Source organism: Impatiens glandulifera, chromosome 6 (assembly GCF_907164915.1).
Source record: "Impatiens glandulifera chromosome 6, dImpGla2.1, whole genome shotgun sequence".
Classification (NCBI taxonomy): Eukaryota; Viridiplantae; Streptophyta; class Magnoliopsida; order Ericales; family Balsaminaceae; genus Impatiens; species Impatiens glandulifera.
In genome coordinates this window covers 30,528,744-30,541,292 of record NC_061867.1, presented here as the reverse complement: position 1 = coordinate 30,541,292, position 12,549 = coordinate 30,528,744, and the positions used below count along the sequence as shown (strand labels likewise).

Here is a 12,549-nt window from a genome sequence, read left to right as displayed (position 1 = left end):
AAATAAATTAAAAAATAAATAACATTATAAAAAAGTTATACTTACAAAATTAATTATATTCATTTATTTATTTGAATAAATAATAAATTTATTTTTTAATTATTAAATATAATTTTTTTAAACGTAAAATTATATAAAATCGTAAAATCGAAATTATTTATAAACTCGTATAATCGTAAAATCTTAAAATAGTTGATAAATGATAAATTTGTAAAATTAAAAGTTACTTCAAATTGTGAAAGTTTACTTTAAAATAAATATTAGCTATATATATTATTATTATATAATTAATAAGTTTTATACATTGATAATTTAAAATTTTACATAATTAAGTAAAATTAATTAAAAATAATAATAAGTAATGTCATTATAAAGAAATTATATTTATAAGATTAATTAGATTAATTCATTTATTTCAATAAATATTTTTCTTTAATTTAAAATCATAAGAATGTGACTAGTTTAAGAGTTTGTTTAAATCAGAAAATACTTATAAAATCCTAAAATTTTAATAATTTTTATAGTAATATAATTTATTTTTATAAAATGATTTTTAGTTAAATAGTCATCTTCAAAATAAAGTTATTATCCTTTTAATATAAAATTAAAATTAAGAATTTGGTAACAGTGAAAAAGAGAAGAAATCATACATTTATATGCAACTAAATACTTATAATTGATTATAATATTTTATAAATGGATTAAGGTGCATAGGAAAAGAAGAAAGAAATAATAGGAATGATGTTTGGGAATTTATCTTATTTTAAACCATAGATTGGTCCATAATTTTATATTATCTAATAATTCATATTCTAAAAATTTTTAAGTTAATTTTAAAATAATTAATTAAACAAAATCAAATAAAATAATATAAATATAATACCAATTCCAAACTAATATTTTTATTAAATAATAAACGTAAAAATTAAGTTGATAAATTTGAAAAAACATATATTAATCATAAGATTAATTAATATATTTCAAATATAAATCATATTAATTTAATTATTTGAATATATATCTTATATCATACCTCTAACATAGATCAAATGTTTTTAATTCATAATGGTGTATATAAATATTTTATTATTCGAATTAATTCAAAAGTTCACTCTTAAACTCATTGTGTACTAAAGACACTAATTCAGAAAACACGAGATCATTCAAAAGTAGGCTAATATTACCAATAAATTAGAATTTTGTAAGGAAATGATGAGAAATGCATTGCAAGAACTTGGCACAAAACATCTAAATATGTCGATATTACTTTTCAAAACCCTAACTAATTTTTTAATTTCTTTCCACTTGTGTTACCAATAATTTAATTATAGTATTAATTTTATTAGAGTGACACTACAAGTACAATGACACAATACAATCAAAATAAATGAAATTTTCAAACTTAGATAAACAACTTAATTAACAACTTTATTCAAATGTGTTTTTATATAAGTATTGAATTTTCTTAACAACTTTATTCAATAAACAAATTAGGGAAAAGAAAACAAATTAGCATAGTCATGAAATTGTTTCTTTTTTCCAAATTCCACATATAATCGATCAAACTCCAAGAGGTGACATGTCATGAGTGGCAGCGAAAAAATCCATAAAAATGTCTTAAAAATTTAAATCAAATCAAAAGCATACTATTTAACCAGAATTTTTACTAATATAATTTCTTGTTTATATATAATACTATAAATATATGAAAGATAAAAAGGGTTTATTAATGTTGAATAATATCAATATTGTGTTAGTTTATTTAAAAAATTAATTATAATTTTAAAAAAATATATATAATATATAATAGAGAAGCTTTCTTAAAGTGGGATGACTTCATTTTTTGAATTCAAATATTACCATAATTTAATATAATATTTTTTATTTTGTCTTCATCTAAAATTTAAATTTTAACTGTTTTTTATAAAAGAAATTCTTTAATTAATAATATGATTATCTCATCATAGATAAAAGAATTAATAAAATCAAAATATTATTATATTAACTAAAAGTTAAGTTAAAGAAAAATATTAACGTTAAAGATAATATCAAAATATTTATATACGACATTGTACACTACATTATTATCAGGAAATGAAGATAACCAATAATCTAAGTAAACAAAACATTATTTTACAAAATAAACCAAATCAACATGAATTCATACAAATTTCAAAATCATTTTTTCATACACCAAACATACATATAAAGAATATCATTATGTAATTAGGCTAGTACAAAGGGTAAGGCATTTCATAGCCCCACTTATAAAAGACTTTAAAATTTTCAAATTCATCAAAAACATTTAATTAAATAATAAATATATATATATATATTATAAATATATTAATATATTTTTATCACAATTATATTAATATTTTTATGTATATTATGAATTTTTTATAAATAGATATCTTAATTATAAATTTATTTTATATTTTGTTGAAATTATGATTAGTATTAATATATTTTAATTTTGTGGCCACAAATTCTTTTTTTTTTTTTGAATAGTTCCTCAAATACTCCGGGAAGCCCCATGTAATTACACCAAAATATATTTTTAGAAGATTTGATATAATTATGTTTTTGATTTTTTTTTCTAGTTTTAGTGATTAATTAATTAATAATAAATTATATACATACCATTTTGGACATTTTGGAGTGCAACCATATATAGGATCTCAAAAATATGAGCATCCAAGTATAAAGTGAAAATGGTATCAATTTGTTGTTTATCAAGATATTAGTTAGAAAATATTAAAAATTACTAATATAATACCAATTTCAAACAAACCTTCTTACTAAACAAAAATTGTATAAAAACAAGTTGGTATGTTTGAAAAAAATCAAGATTGATAATTGTTTGGATATTCTAACTTTTTTAAAGAACTAAAAAAAAATACTAGCATAGTACCAATTTTAAACAAACCTTCTTAGTAAACAAAAATTGTGAAAACGACTCGTTGGTATATTTTAAAAAAAAATGTTTTCAAGTTCTAATTGGATGGATAATACATTTGGATTGTTTGAATTCATTTGAATGTTTATGGGTCACCAATTCCAAAGACTTTGTAATGAACTGAGGGCTCTCTAAAGGTAAGGATTGAAGCTACCATTGCCAAAAGAAGGAACAAAGCTTCAAAATATATAGATACAAGTTTTTAAAACACTAAGTTTTAATTTATAAATGGCATGGAAGAATCAAAATATATGAAATTTCCAAACTTAGATAAATAATAAATAAAAGATTGAATTAGGTTATTCAATAAACAAAGTACGGAAAAGAAAACAAATTACCAAAGTCATGAACGGTAATAATTATTTGTTAAATTTCTCATATATTATTAAAAATTAAAATTGATTCAATTAGTAACAGGTGGCATGCTTGGGGCAGATCATTTCCTTCCACGTTAATTCCTCATCGGTAACTCCCCAGCAAACTCTTCCCCATCGACGCCGTCCACCGGAGCTCCGGTGAATGGGTTCCGATCATGGAACTGCTGCTGAACGGCTGCCCATGAATCCGGCTGATGAGATGATCCAATATTAGGATCAAACTCAAAGAGAGGTGCCATGTCATAGGTGGCACCGCCACCAAAAGGGTAGTCCGACATGGACAAAGAAGACGGTAGCTGTTGCTGAGGTGGCGGCTGCCTGGCTAATTGGGCTTGTAAGCACACAATCTCTCGTTGAAGATTGATCACCTATGTCCACAAAGGTATTAAAAAATTAAAATTTTAAATAAAATAAAAAGCATACCAATTAACATGGTATTAACAAGAATTTCTACCTAATATCATTGCTTGGTTAAAATTAAAATTTCCAAAGACATATAATAGTACATAATAATAATAATAATAATAATAATAATAATAATAATAATATATATATATATATATATATATATATATATATATTAAAAGAAGATGACTTTATTTTTAAATTTGAATATTATCAAAACTAATATAATATTTGGTAATTTGTCATGACGTCAATTTTTTTTTTTAAAACGTTTAATTTGTAAAAATAAATTCTTTAATTATTAATATATTTATGAAAGTGACGTCTATAATATAAATAAATCAAATCAAAATTTTATAATATTAACTAAAAGTTAAGTCAAAAGAAACATATAAGGTAGATATCCCTTCACAGCGTTACGACATTTATAGAATTATTATGCAAAATGATTATTTCAGAAGAACAAACATACATATAAGATCACCATATAATTACACCCAATTATTTTTAGAAGATTTGACCTAATTATTGTTCTGATTTGTTTCTAAATTGATGTGATTAATTAATTCATGTTAAATCATGTTACTATGGATATTTAAATGCATAAGTACCTGATTTTGGAGACTATAGATTTGAGATACGCAACCATATATAGGATCTTGGAGACGAGCATGAGCTTCATAATTTAAAGTCCTAACTGCATCGTGCCGTTTGTCGATCGGAATATTCGTTAGAAGTTTTGTAACGTTGCTCGCTCCAAAAATATTGTGAATCGATGCAAAATTGGCGGTTCCTTTATCGGAATCAAAGTAAGGTGCGAATATGCAATTGTCGAGGCATTTCTTTCGCATGTATCTACAGGCTCCGCATGGCTTGATAACGATTCTGGCGCTGGAATTGGTCTCGGTGCTCATTGTTTTTTTTTTCTAAGAGAAGTTTGAGTTATTTTGGGTAAAAACTTAGGATGAATAATGATTGAACTTATAGTTGTGTTTTTTTAGATTGGTGATGGTTGGTAGAGTTGTTTTAATTGTAAAGTGAAGTAATAGAAAAAGAAAATTAAGTTTTATAGTTGTAATTAAATACTATTTATCTTTGATATTTTAGAATTTTTTTCATAAAAATATTCACATAATCTATATTTCAACCATTAGTATTCTAATATCTTTTATTTTATTTTTATAAAGTTTGAATTTTAAAAAAATATTTATTTTAATATTTATTTCAAATAATTTCTAAAAGTTTCGTCAAAAAAATAAAACAAAAACAAAAACATCAACAAAAATGGCCAAACAAAAACATCAAAAACCATTAAACTTCTTGTATAGATGAAATCGAAAACTCTACCACAACTCGGTGGTTGTCACGGAGATTAAACTAAAGATCATACACAAAACGAGTCTTATTACAAAAAAAGTCGAATTATTTTTACTCTTGATCTATGCACTAATCACTTATTTCTAGTCAGTTTAGAATGAGTATACACTAAAATTTGATTTACAATCAGTCTAAATGAGGTCATGAATTCGAACCCGTGAGACTAGAAATTTTGCTCACTTAGTTAATTGGTTAAAGTGGCTGCATATTATATACTTAACTCGAGGAGATTCCAAAAGGATTGCAGAACACAACGTTTAAAAAAAATTAATTTACCAAATTTATAGAATTTTTATAATAATTTCGAGTCTTTAAAATAATTTTCGAAATATTATAATACTCGAAAAAGGGTTTAAAATAAATTAAATAATTATTTATAAAAAATATTGTATTTATTTATCCTAAATAATTAATTCAAAAGGCCTTTAAATTATAAAATATTATATTCAGTAAAAAATTTATATTCATTTATTTCAATATAATTAATCCAAAATGCCAAAAATTTATTCAATAATTATTTAGGAAACATGTTGTATTCAATTATCCCAAAATAATTAATATAAAGGCCAAAAATAAATTAAATAATTATTAGGGAAAATGTTGTATTCATTTATCCCAAAATAATTAATGAGGAGTGATAGAGTGAGAAAATTTGGGATGGTATGATGTGTCACTGGTTGGAAAAATAATAAAGGATGAAGAGAGAGAAATTTTGTTATTGTTTCGAACAATTAGATCGCACCACCACGTCATTTCCTCTCCCAAATTACCTCTCTTAATCATTTCTCATAATAAATTTAACCGTTAAAAAAATTAAATAATTATTTAAGGAAAATGTTGTTTTCATTTATCCAAAGTAATTAATTTAAAAGGAAAAACATAAATCAAATAATTATTTTGGAGAGATGTTTATTAATTTATCACAAAATAATTAAATTAAGGGTTTATATAAATTAAATAATTATTTGAAAAAAAAAATGTTAAGAGCGTTTAAATTTTAAAATAAAAATAAAACTCTAAAATACACAAATGAATAGAATAGAATAAAATAGAATAGACAAAAATAAATATTATGTTTACTAATTTATTTTAGAGAAATGATATTCTCAACGAATGGTTAGCGAATGTAAGGCCACGAATCCTACGTGGCTAGGAGAGAGAAACCAAAAAAATAATTTTAAAACGTTTTAGTTTCCCCTCTTTTTTCCTTTCTTTGCTCATTTCCGGCTATCCCCGACTTCTGACTTCTTCTCTGGCGATCGATTTGGCTCTCCGACATTCCCGACTTCTTCTCCTTTCTTTATCATCTTCTGATCGAAAATGGTAGGTCTTCCTTCGTATATGTGCACTTCATTTATATTGTCTTCCTTCATGTATCTTCTTGGTATAGGGTTCATACTACTATTCTTTTCAGGCTAGTGGTCTAGGTACATCGCCATGCAAGATTCTAAGATCTCCAAAGACTCTAAGGTAATAAGACATCTTATCTTTTATAAACGTAGATCATTTTGATGATTTTAAGATCGGTTAGGGTTTTGCAATCAGGGATTTTGATGATTTTAATGATAAAAAACTATGATTATTGTGTATTGCTGTATTATGGGTCTCTAAACTACACTTTCGGGACCCGAAAATATGATTGTATTGTGTTTGGTTGAATTATGGGTCCCAAAAGTGTAGTTATATTGTGTTTGGCTGAATTAAGGGACCCGAAAGTGTGGTTTCAGGACCCGAAATGGATGTTTCAAGACCCGAAAGTTTAATTGTACTGTGTTTGGCTATTATGGGTCCCGAAAGTGTGGTTTCAGGACCCAAAATGAGTGTTTCGAGACCCGAAAGTTAAATTCTATTGTGTTTGGCTGAATTATGGGTCCCGAAAGTGTGGTTTCAGGACCCGAAATGTGTGTTTCAAGACCCGAAAGTTTTATTGTATTGTGATTGGATGAATTATGGGCCGTGAAAGTGTGGGTTCGGGACCCGAAATGGGTGTTTTGGGACCTGAAAGTTTGATTTTATTGTGTTTTGCTGTTATGGGTCCCAAAAGTATGGTTTCAGGACCCGAAATGGGTGTTTCGTGACCCGAAAGTTTGATTCTATTGCGTTTGACTGAATTATGGGTCCCGAAAGTGTGGTTTCGTGACCCGAAATGGGTGTTTCAGGACCCAAAAGTTTGATTGTATTGTGTTTGGCTGTTATGGGTCCCGAAAGTGTGGTTTCAGGACCCGAAATGGGTAGTTTCAGGACCTGAAATGGGTGGTTTCAGGACCCGAAAGTGTTGTTTTAGGACCCGAAATTCTTTATTTATTTGATTATCTACTTCATGGTTTTTAAATGTTTATCTTTTGTTTTTGTAAGCAAATAAACGTAAAAGGAATGCCCAAGAAACCAAAGCAGCCCCCAAAGCATCAGCTCCCAAAGTAGTAGCAGCCCCCCACAACTTATTTTTAACTAGGACATCTTCTTTTGACCTTTTCAATCTTCTTCAATTGTTGTCTAATAAACAAAAAGAGGCTGTGAAGTCAATAGGCTTTGGCTCTCTACTATCATTATCGCTTTCAAAATGCCCCGGGGAGATCTCTCGTTATCTAGTCATACAGTTTGACTATTGTAAATGTGCATTCACTCTACAGAGTGACGAGCTTGTGAAAATCGAAGAAGATGATGTTCAGATGATATTGGGTCTCCCTAGAGGGGAGCTGGACATTGTAGAATACGAGAATAACAAGAACAATGACAAGTTGAAGGCATTTAGGACTCGATGGGGTAACCCTGTTAATGGCGCCCTTTAGTGACTGATATGTCAATGAAAATGATTGAGAACAAAGTAGCTAAGAATAATTTCAAGATAGACTTTGTATTATTTGTGGTCAGTTGTTTTCTCTGGTGTGATCACCTGGGTCAAGTTACCAAGTATATTTCATTTCTTTTATTTTCACTTGCATGACAACATATATGTATGGTATATGCATGGTTAAATAATCTTCAAATCTATTTTTTTCATTACAGGTATAGAATTCTGAAATCTATTTCAGATGTTAATAATATCAAGAAGTTCAATTGGTGCAAATTTTTACTTGAAGGATTAGTTAATTCATGTGAAAAATGGAAGGGTAATGAAAAACGACATTTCCAAGGACCACATACATTCCTTATTTTAAGTTATCACTAATCACTAATTTATTTCCCTAGTTTCAAAAATAAATGGTTTTAACATATGTATGTTTTTCAGCTGTGCTACGTGTATAGAGTGAGCAACCCTGAATTGAGAGGAGTTAATGAGCATCGATTTCCTATACTATCATGTTGGAATGACACGACGTTGAAGTTTAGGCTGTATACGGAGTGGGCAAATGGAGGATTCGGACGTGGAAGAGATGTTAGACGCATTTCACTACCACCTCTTCAGAACGAGGACACCGATGGGGTTAAGGGGGAGTACGAAGAGACATATCAGGATAGGGGGCAAACGAGGATGTGGATATGGGTGTGGGGGAGAACAAGGAGGTAGATATGGATGTGGGGGAGAACGATGATGCATATGTGGGGGTGTCTGAGCCTCAAAAGGCAGCACCTAAGGCAGCACCTAAGAAGAAGTCAACACCTATGAATTCACCACCTTTTAATTCATCGTCTATGAATTCACTACCACCTCTGAAGATAACACCTATGAACACAACATGACATGAGAACGCAACAAGTATGAATTTTACAAAGAATTTGAAGTGGATTTCTAAATGTACATTGATGATTGACAAAGCCACGAAAAAATTTGGTATCTTTAAGTTTTGGCTGGGATACAACGCCATTGTATGACAACGCCATCCACGTCATACACACAACAATGGACAAGAATAAATGTTTTAGGGATGCCATGCACAGATACTTCAAAGATCGAACACCCACTACAGAAGTCGCGGTACAAGATGAGGGGGTGATGATGAGGGGGTCACAATGAGGTCGGTCAAAATGAGGTGGGTCTCAATGAGGGGGTCATGATGAGGGAGGTCACAATGAGGGGGGGTCACAATGAGGTAGTACCTGATGTGGTGGTACAAAAAGAGGGGGGTCACGATGAGGAAGTACCCGAAGAGGAAGTAATTGAAGTGGTGGCTCCAAAAAAACTCAGAAAAAATCCCTTGCGACATATAAAAATTCCAGCACGCCTTCAATCTCCAGATATGACGTAGAACAAGCAAATAAATCAACCGAAGAACTTCGAGTCTGCCCAAATAGATTACTGAGATGAAGTCATACCTGATGTGGTGGTACAAAAAAGAGGGGGTCACGATGAGGGAGTACCTAACCTCAACCTTCGTGCGTTTGTAACGTAATTTCTACATGTTCTCTCATCGAAAGACATGTTTTCATACCCTTCATATTTCACTACAAGGGATTGAAATGTTTTGGCCACAATTATTCCAATTTCATCGTTTATATCCAATCTTCTCTTTACATTTCCGTTTATTACTTTGTTGGATCTAACATGACGTATCCTCTTAGGGTTTAATGTATGGTTGTGTGTTTAAGAAAAATACTTGTTATCACATATTCTCCTTCATTTCGAACAACAACATTAATCTTTGCTTTACAATCTGTCTTTGTTATTGGTCTAGGCTGATGAAACTTATTTTTGGTATTCGATTCTTTCATAAAACTCTTGGAACAACCAATGCTGAAGTATTTCCTCTTACCACCTACATTTTGCTCCCTAATTTAGTAATGCCGAATCTAGTTAAGTGGGCATATGATGTGTAGAATTCAAGAAGTTGTTCTTCGGAGGAAAATGTCATTCCAATAGTAGGAATGTGATTCCAAAAATTAAGTGCAACCGTAAAAATTACGTCCCGAAAATATCCTATTTGGTCCTAAACCACCCTTTCGGATCCTGAAACCACCCTTTTGGGTCTCGAAACCATCCTTTTGGGTCCTGAAACCAACTTTTCTCTCCCGAAACCATCCTTTTGGGACATGAAACAAAGGTTTCAGAATAAGAAACACGGTTTTGGGACAAGAAACACAGTTTTGGGATAAGAAACAACGGTTTCAGGACAAGAAACAATGATTTCGGGAAAAGAAACACGGTTTCGGGACAAGAAATAAGGTTTCGGGACAAGAAGAAAGGGTCATTTCTTGTCCCGAAACCACTCTTTCAGGACCCTTTCTTGTTCCGAAACCACCCTTTCTGGTCCCGAAACCACCCTTTCAGGATAAGAAAGCACCATTTCGGATTGGTTTCGGGTCAAGAAAGGTGATTTCAGGACCTGAAAGAGTAGTTTCAGGACCCGAAAGATTGGTTTCTGGACCTGAAAGCACCCTATGGGTCTAGAAAGAGTGGTTTCGGGACAATAAACATTCATAATGTGTCCCGAAAACACCCTTTCGGGTCCTGAAACAGCCATCATGGGTTCCTTTACCAACTATTTTTAACCATAAACAATCAATGAAGTCCTTAAACCATGTTTTCAGGACAAGAAACCATCCTTTCAGGACCCGAAATGACCCTTTAAGGTCCCTAAACCAAACTTTATGGTCCCGAAATGACCCTCTTTGGTCCCAAAACCATAATTTCAGGTCCATAAAATGTAGTTTTTGGGTCATTTTGACACATTGAAATGTACATTTTTATACCAATCGGGCAATAGGGTACCTTTCGGGTTCAATAAAGGTAGATTTGTTAATGTTCAGTTCTTCATCTACTGTGTTGTTCAAGTTTGGTGCTTCGGCAATGCTAGTTTCCTGAAAGTTCAAACAGTTCTGAAATAAATCATACAATAACAAACTGAAATAAATCCATAAACCTTTAGATCTGTAAATAAATAGATCTGTAAAATCTAAACCCTAGATCTATAAAAACAAATAATCTAGATCCTTAAAAACGATACCATGGAGAAGTTTCAGGTGGAGAAATAAATGCAGTCGGAGAAGAGAAATAAATGCAGCCGGAAAATATGAAGCCCTATTGGTGAATTATATATTTTTTCTCTCCTAGCTGGCAAGGCCACGTAGGATTTGTGACCTTGCTTTCGCTTACCATTCGTTGTACTTATTATTCCTCTTTATTTTATAGGTAAAAATATATATAGAATAAATGATGAGGAGATGGTCAAACAGGACCAAAACCGTTTAGTTCAAATCAAATCGGTACTAGGCCACACGAAGCTCAGGTGCGCAACGAGGAAGGCCAAACGGAAGCCTAGACAGATGGTTAACGCCCAATGTTCGGGAGGACAAGCGTAGACCAAAGTCATTAATGATATTTCACTTCTTCGTCACGATTAGTTGCCACTAAGATTTATGAGAGCATAAGGAAATGATCTGAGCGTCATGGGGTCATTTCTCCTCTTAAATTAAATGATTTGGTAGCCAATGATATATGATTTCAACCATTTTTCAAATGATCCCATGCAATATTCAGGGCTAAAATGACATTATTTTGTATTCTTGGGAGTTCCTCCAAACACAGCGTGTGAGGTGATGGGAGAGGGGTGATGCTTGATCTCATATATGCGTGTTGGTCCTCACTCACGACGCAACTTACTTGGGTCTTGTTTCTGCGTGCTTTGGCTTATGGCTTGTCTGTCTGTGTGTCAGTTGGACCCTTGAATTTCCCCTATCTAGGCTGGGTCTGGTCGTTTGCTAGCTACGTTGGTCCGGTGGTCGTACACGGCCGTCCCCGGTCAATTTCGATCAATATTTTTTTAAAATTTTTTTCCAACCTGCAAAATAAACATAAATTATATTAATTAAAAAGCATTTATTTCATTTAACCTATTTATGTATTTATTGATTTTTTTTAATGTTTTTTCTTTTATTTGAATATAACCTAGATTTTAATTATTTTTGAATTCAATCGATTCCTAAGCTAATTATTTATTTTATTCCCTTGTAATGATCGTTTTAGAAATAAAATAAAATTATTGGCTCGAAATTCTTTTAAAATTAACGACAAAAACATAACATTAAACATTATTCAAAATAAATAAATAAGTAAAAAAATAAAAAATATAATTAATTAGCTCAAAAGTCCTCTAGTAGTTATTTATGTAAAATTTAATAATTATTGTAGAGTATTTTCAATACTAACATTTTAGAAAAAATAAAATAAAATAAAAATGATATGAAAAATATGAAACAACATTCCCAATAGTTGGTTTTAATTCTCCTACGAGCATTTGGGTGACTTGTTTTGTGTGTGGATGTTTAAACCATGATGTGATCAACTGTGAATGTTTTAAAAAAGATATGAAAAAATAATTGGTATGGTCCATAAATGCGTTCATAGTGGTCTAGAAATCTACCGACAACCTATCTCGATGAGCCTCTCGATAAGCCTATTGTCATCCTTTTTAAAAATGTATCTAGGAACTCATTCTCTAAGCTTCTGATATGGTTGTTTGAGGGAAATAAATACCCAATAATTACGCTTCAATC

The 12,549-nt window shown here is 30.3% G+C and overlaps 1 protein-coding gene across 1 annotated transcript; it reads right to left on the bottom strand.

Annotated features, from left to right (window-relative positions):
- Nucleotides 1-3,410: 3,410 nt before the first annotated feature.
- Nucleotides 3,411-4,655, bottom strand: LOC124943472 (LOB domain-containing protein 18-like). The gene is made up of 2 exons (XM_047483972.1): nt 4,353-4,655; nt 3,411-3,704 (listed from the first exon to the last, which is right to left on the bottom strand). Exons 1-2 carry the CDS (start codon nt 4,653-4,655, stop codon nt 3,411-3,413), a joined length of 597 nt encoding a protein of 198 aa, XP_047339928.1.
- Between the last annotated feature and the right edge of the window lie 7,894 nt (nt 4,656-12,549).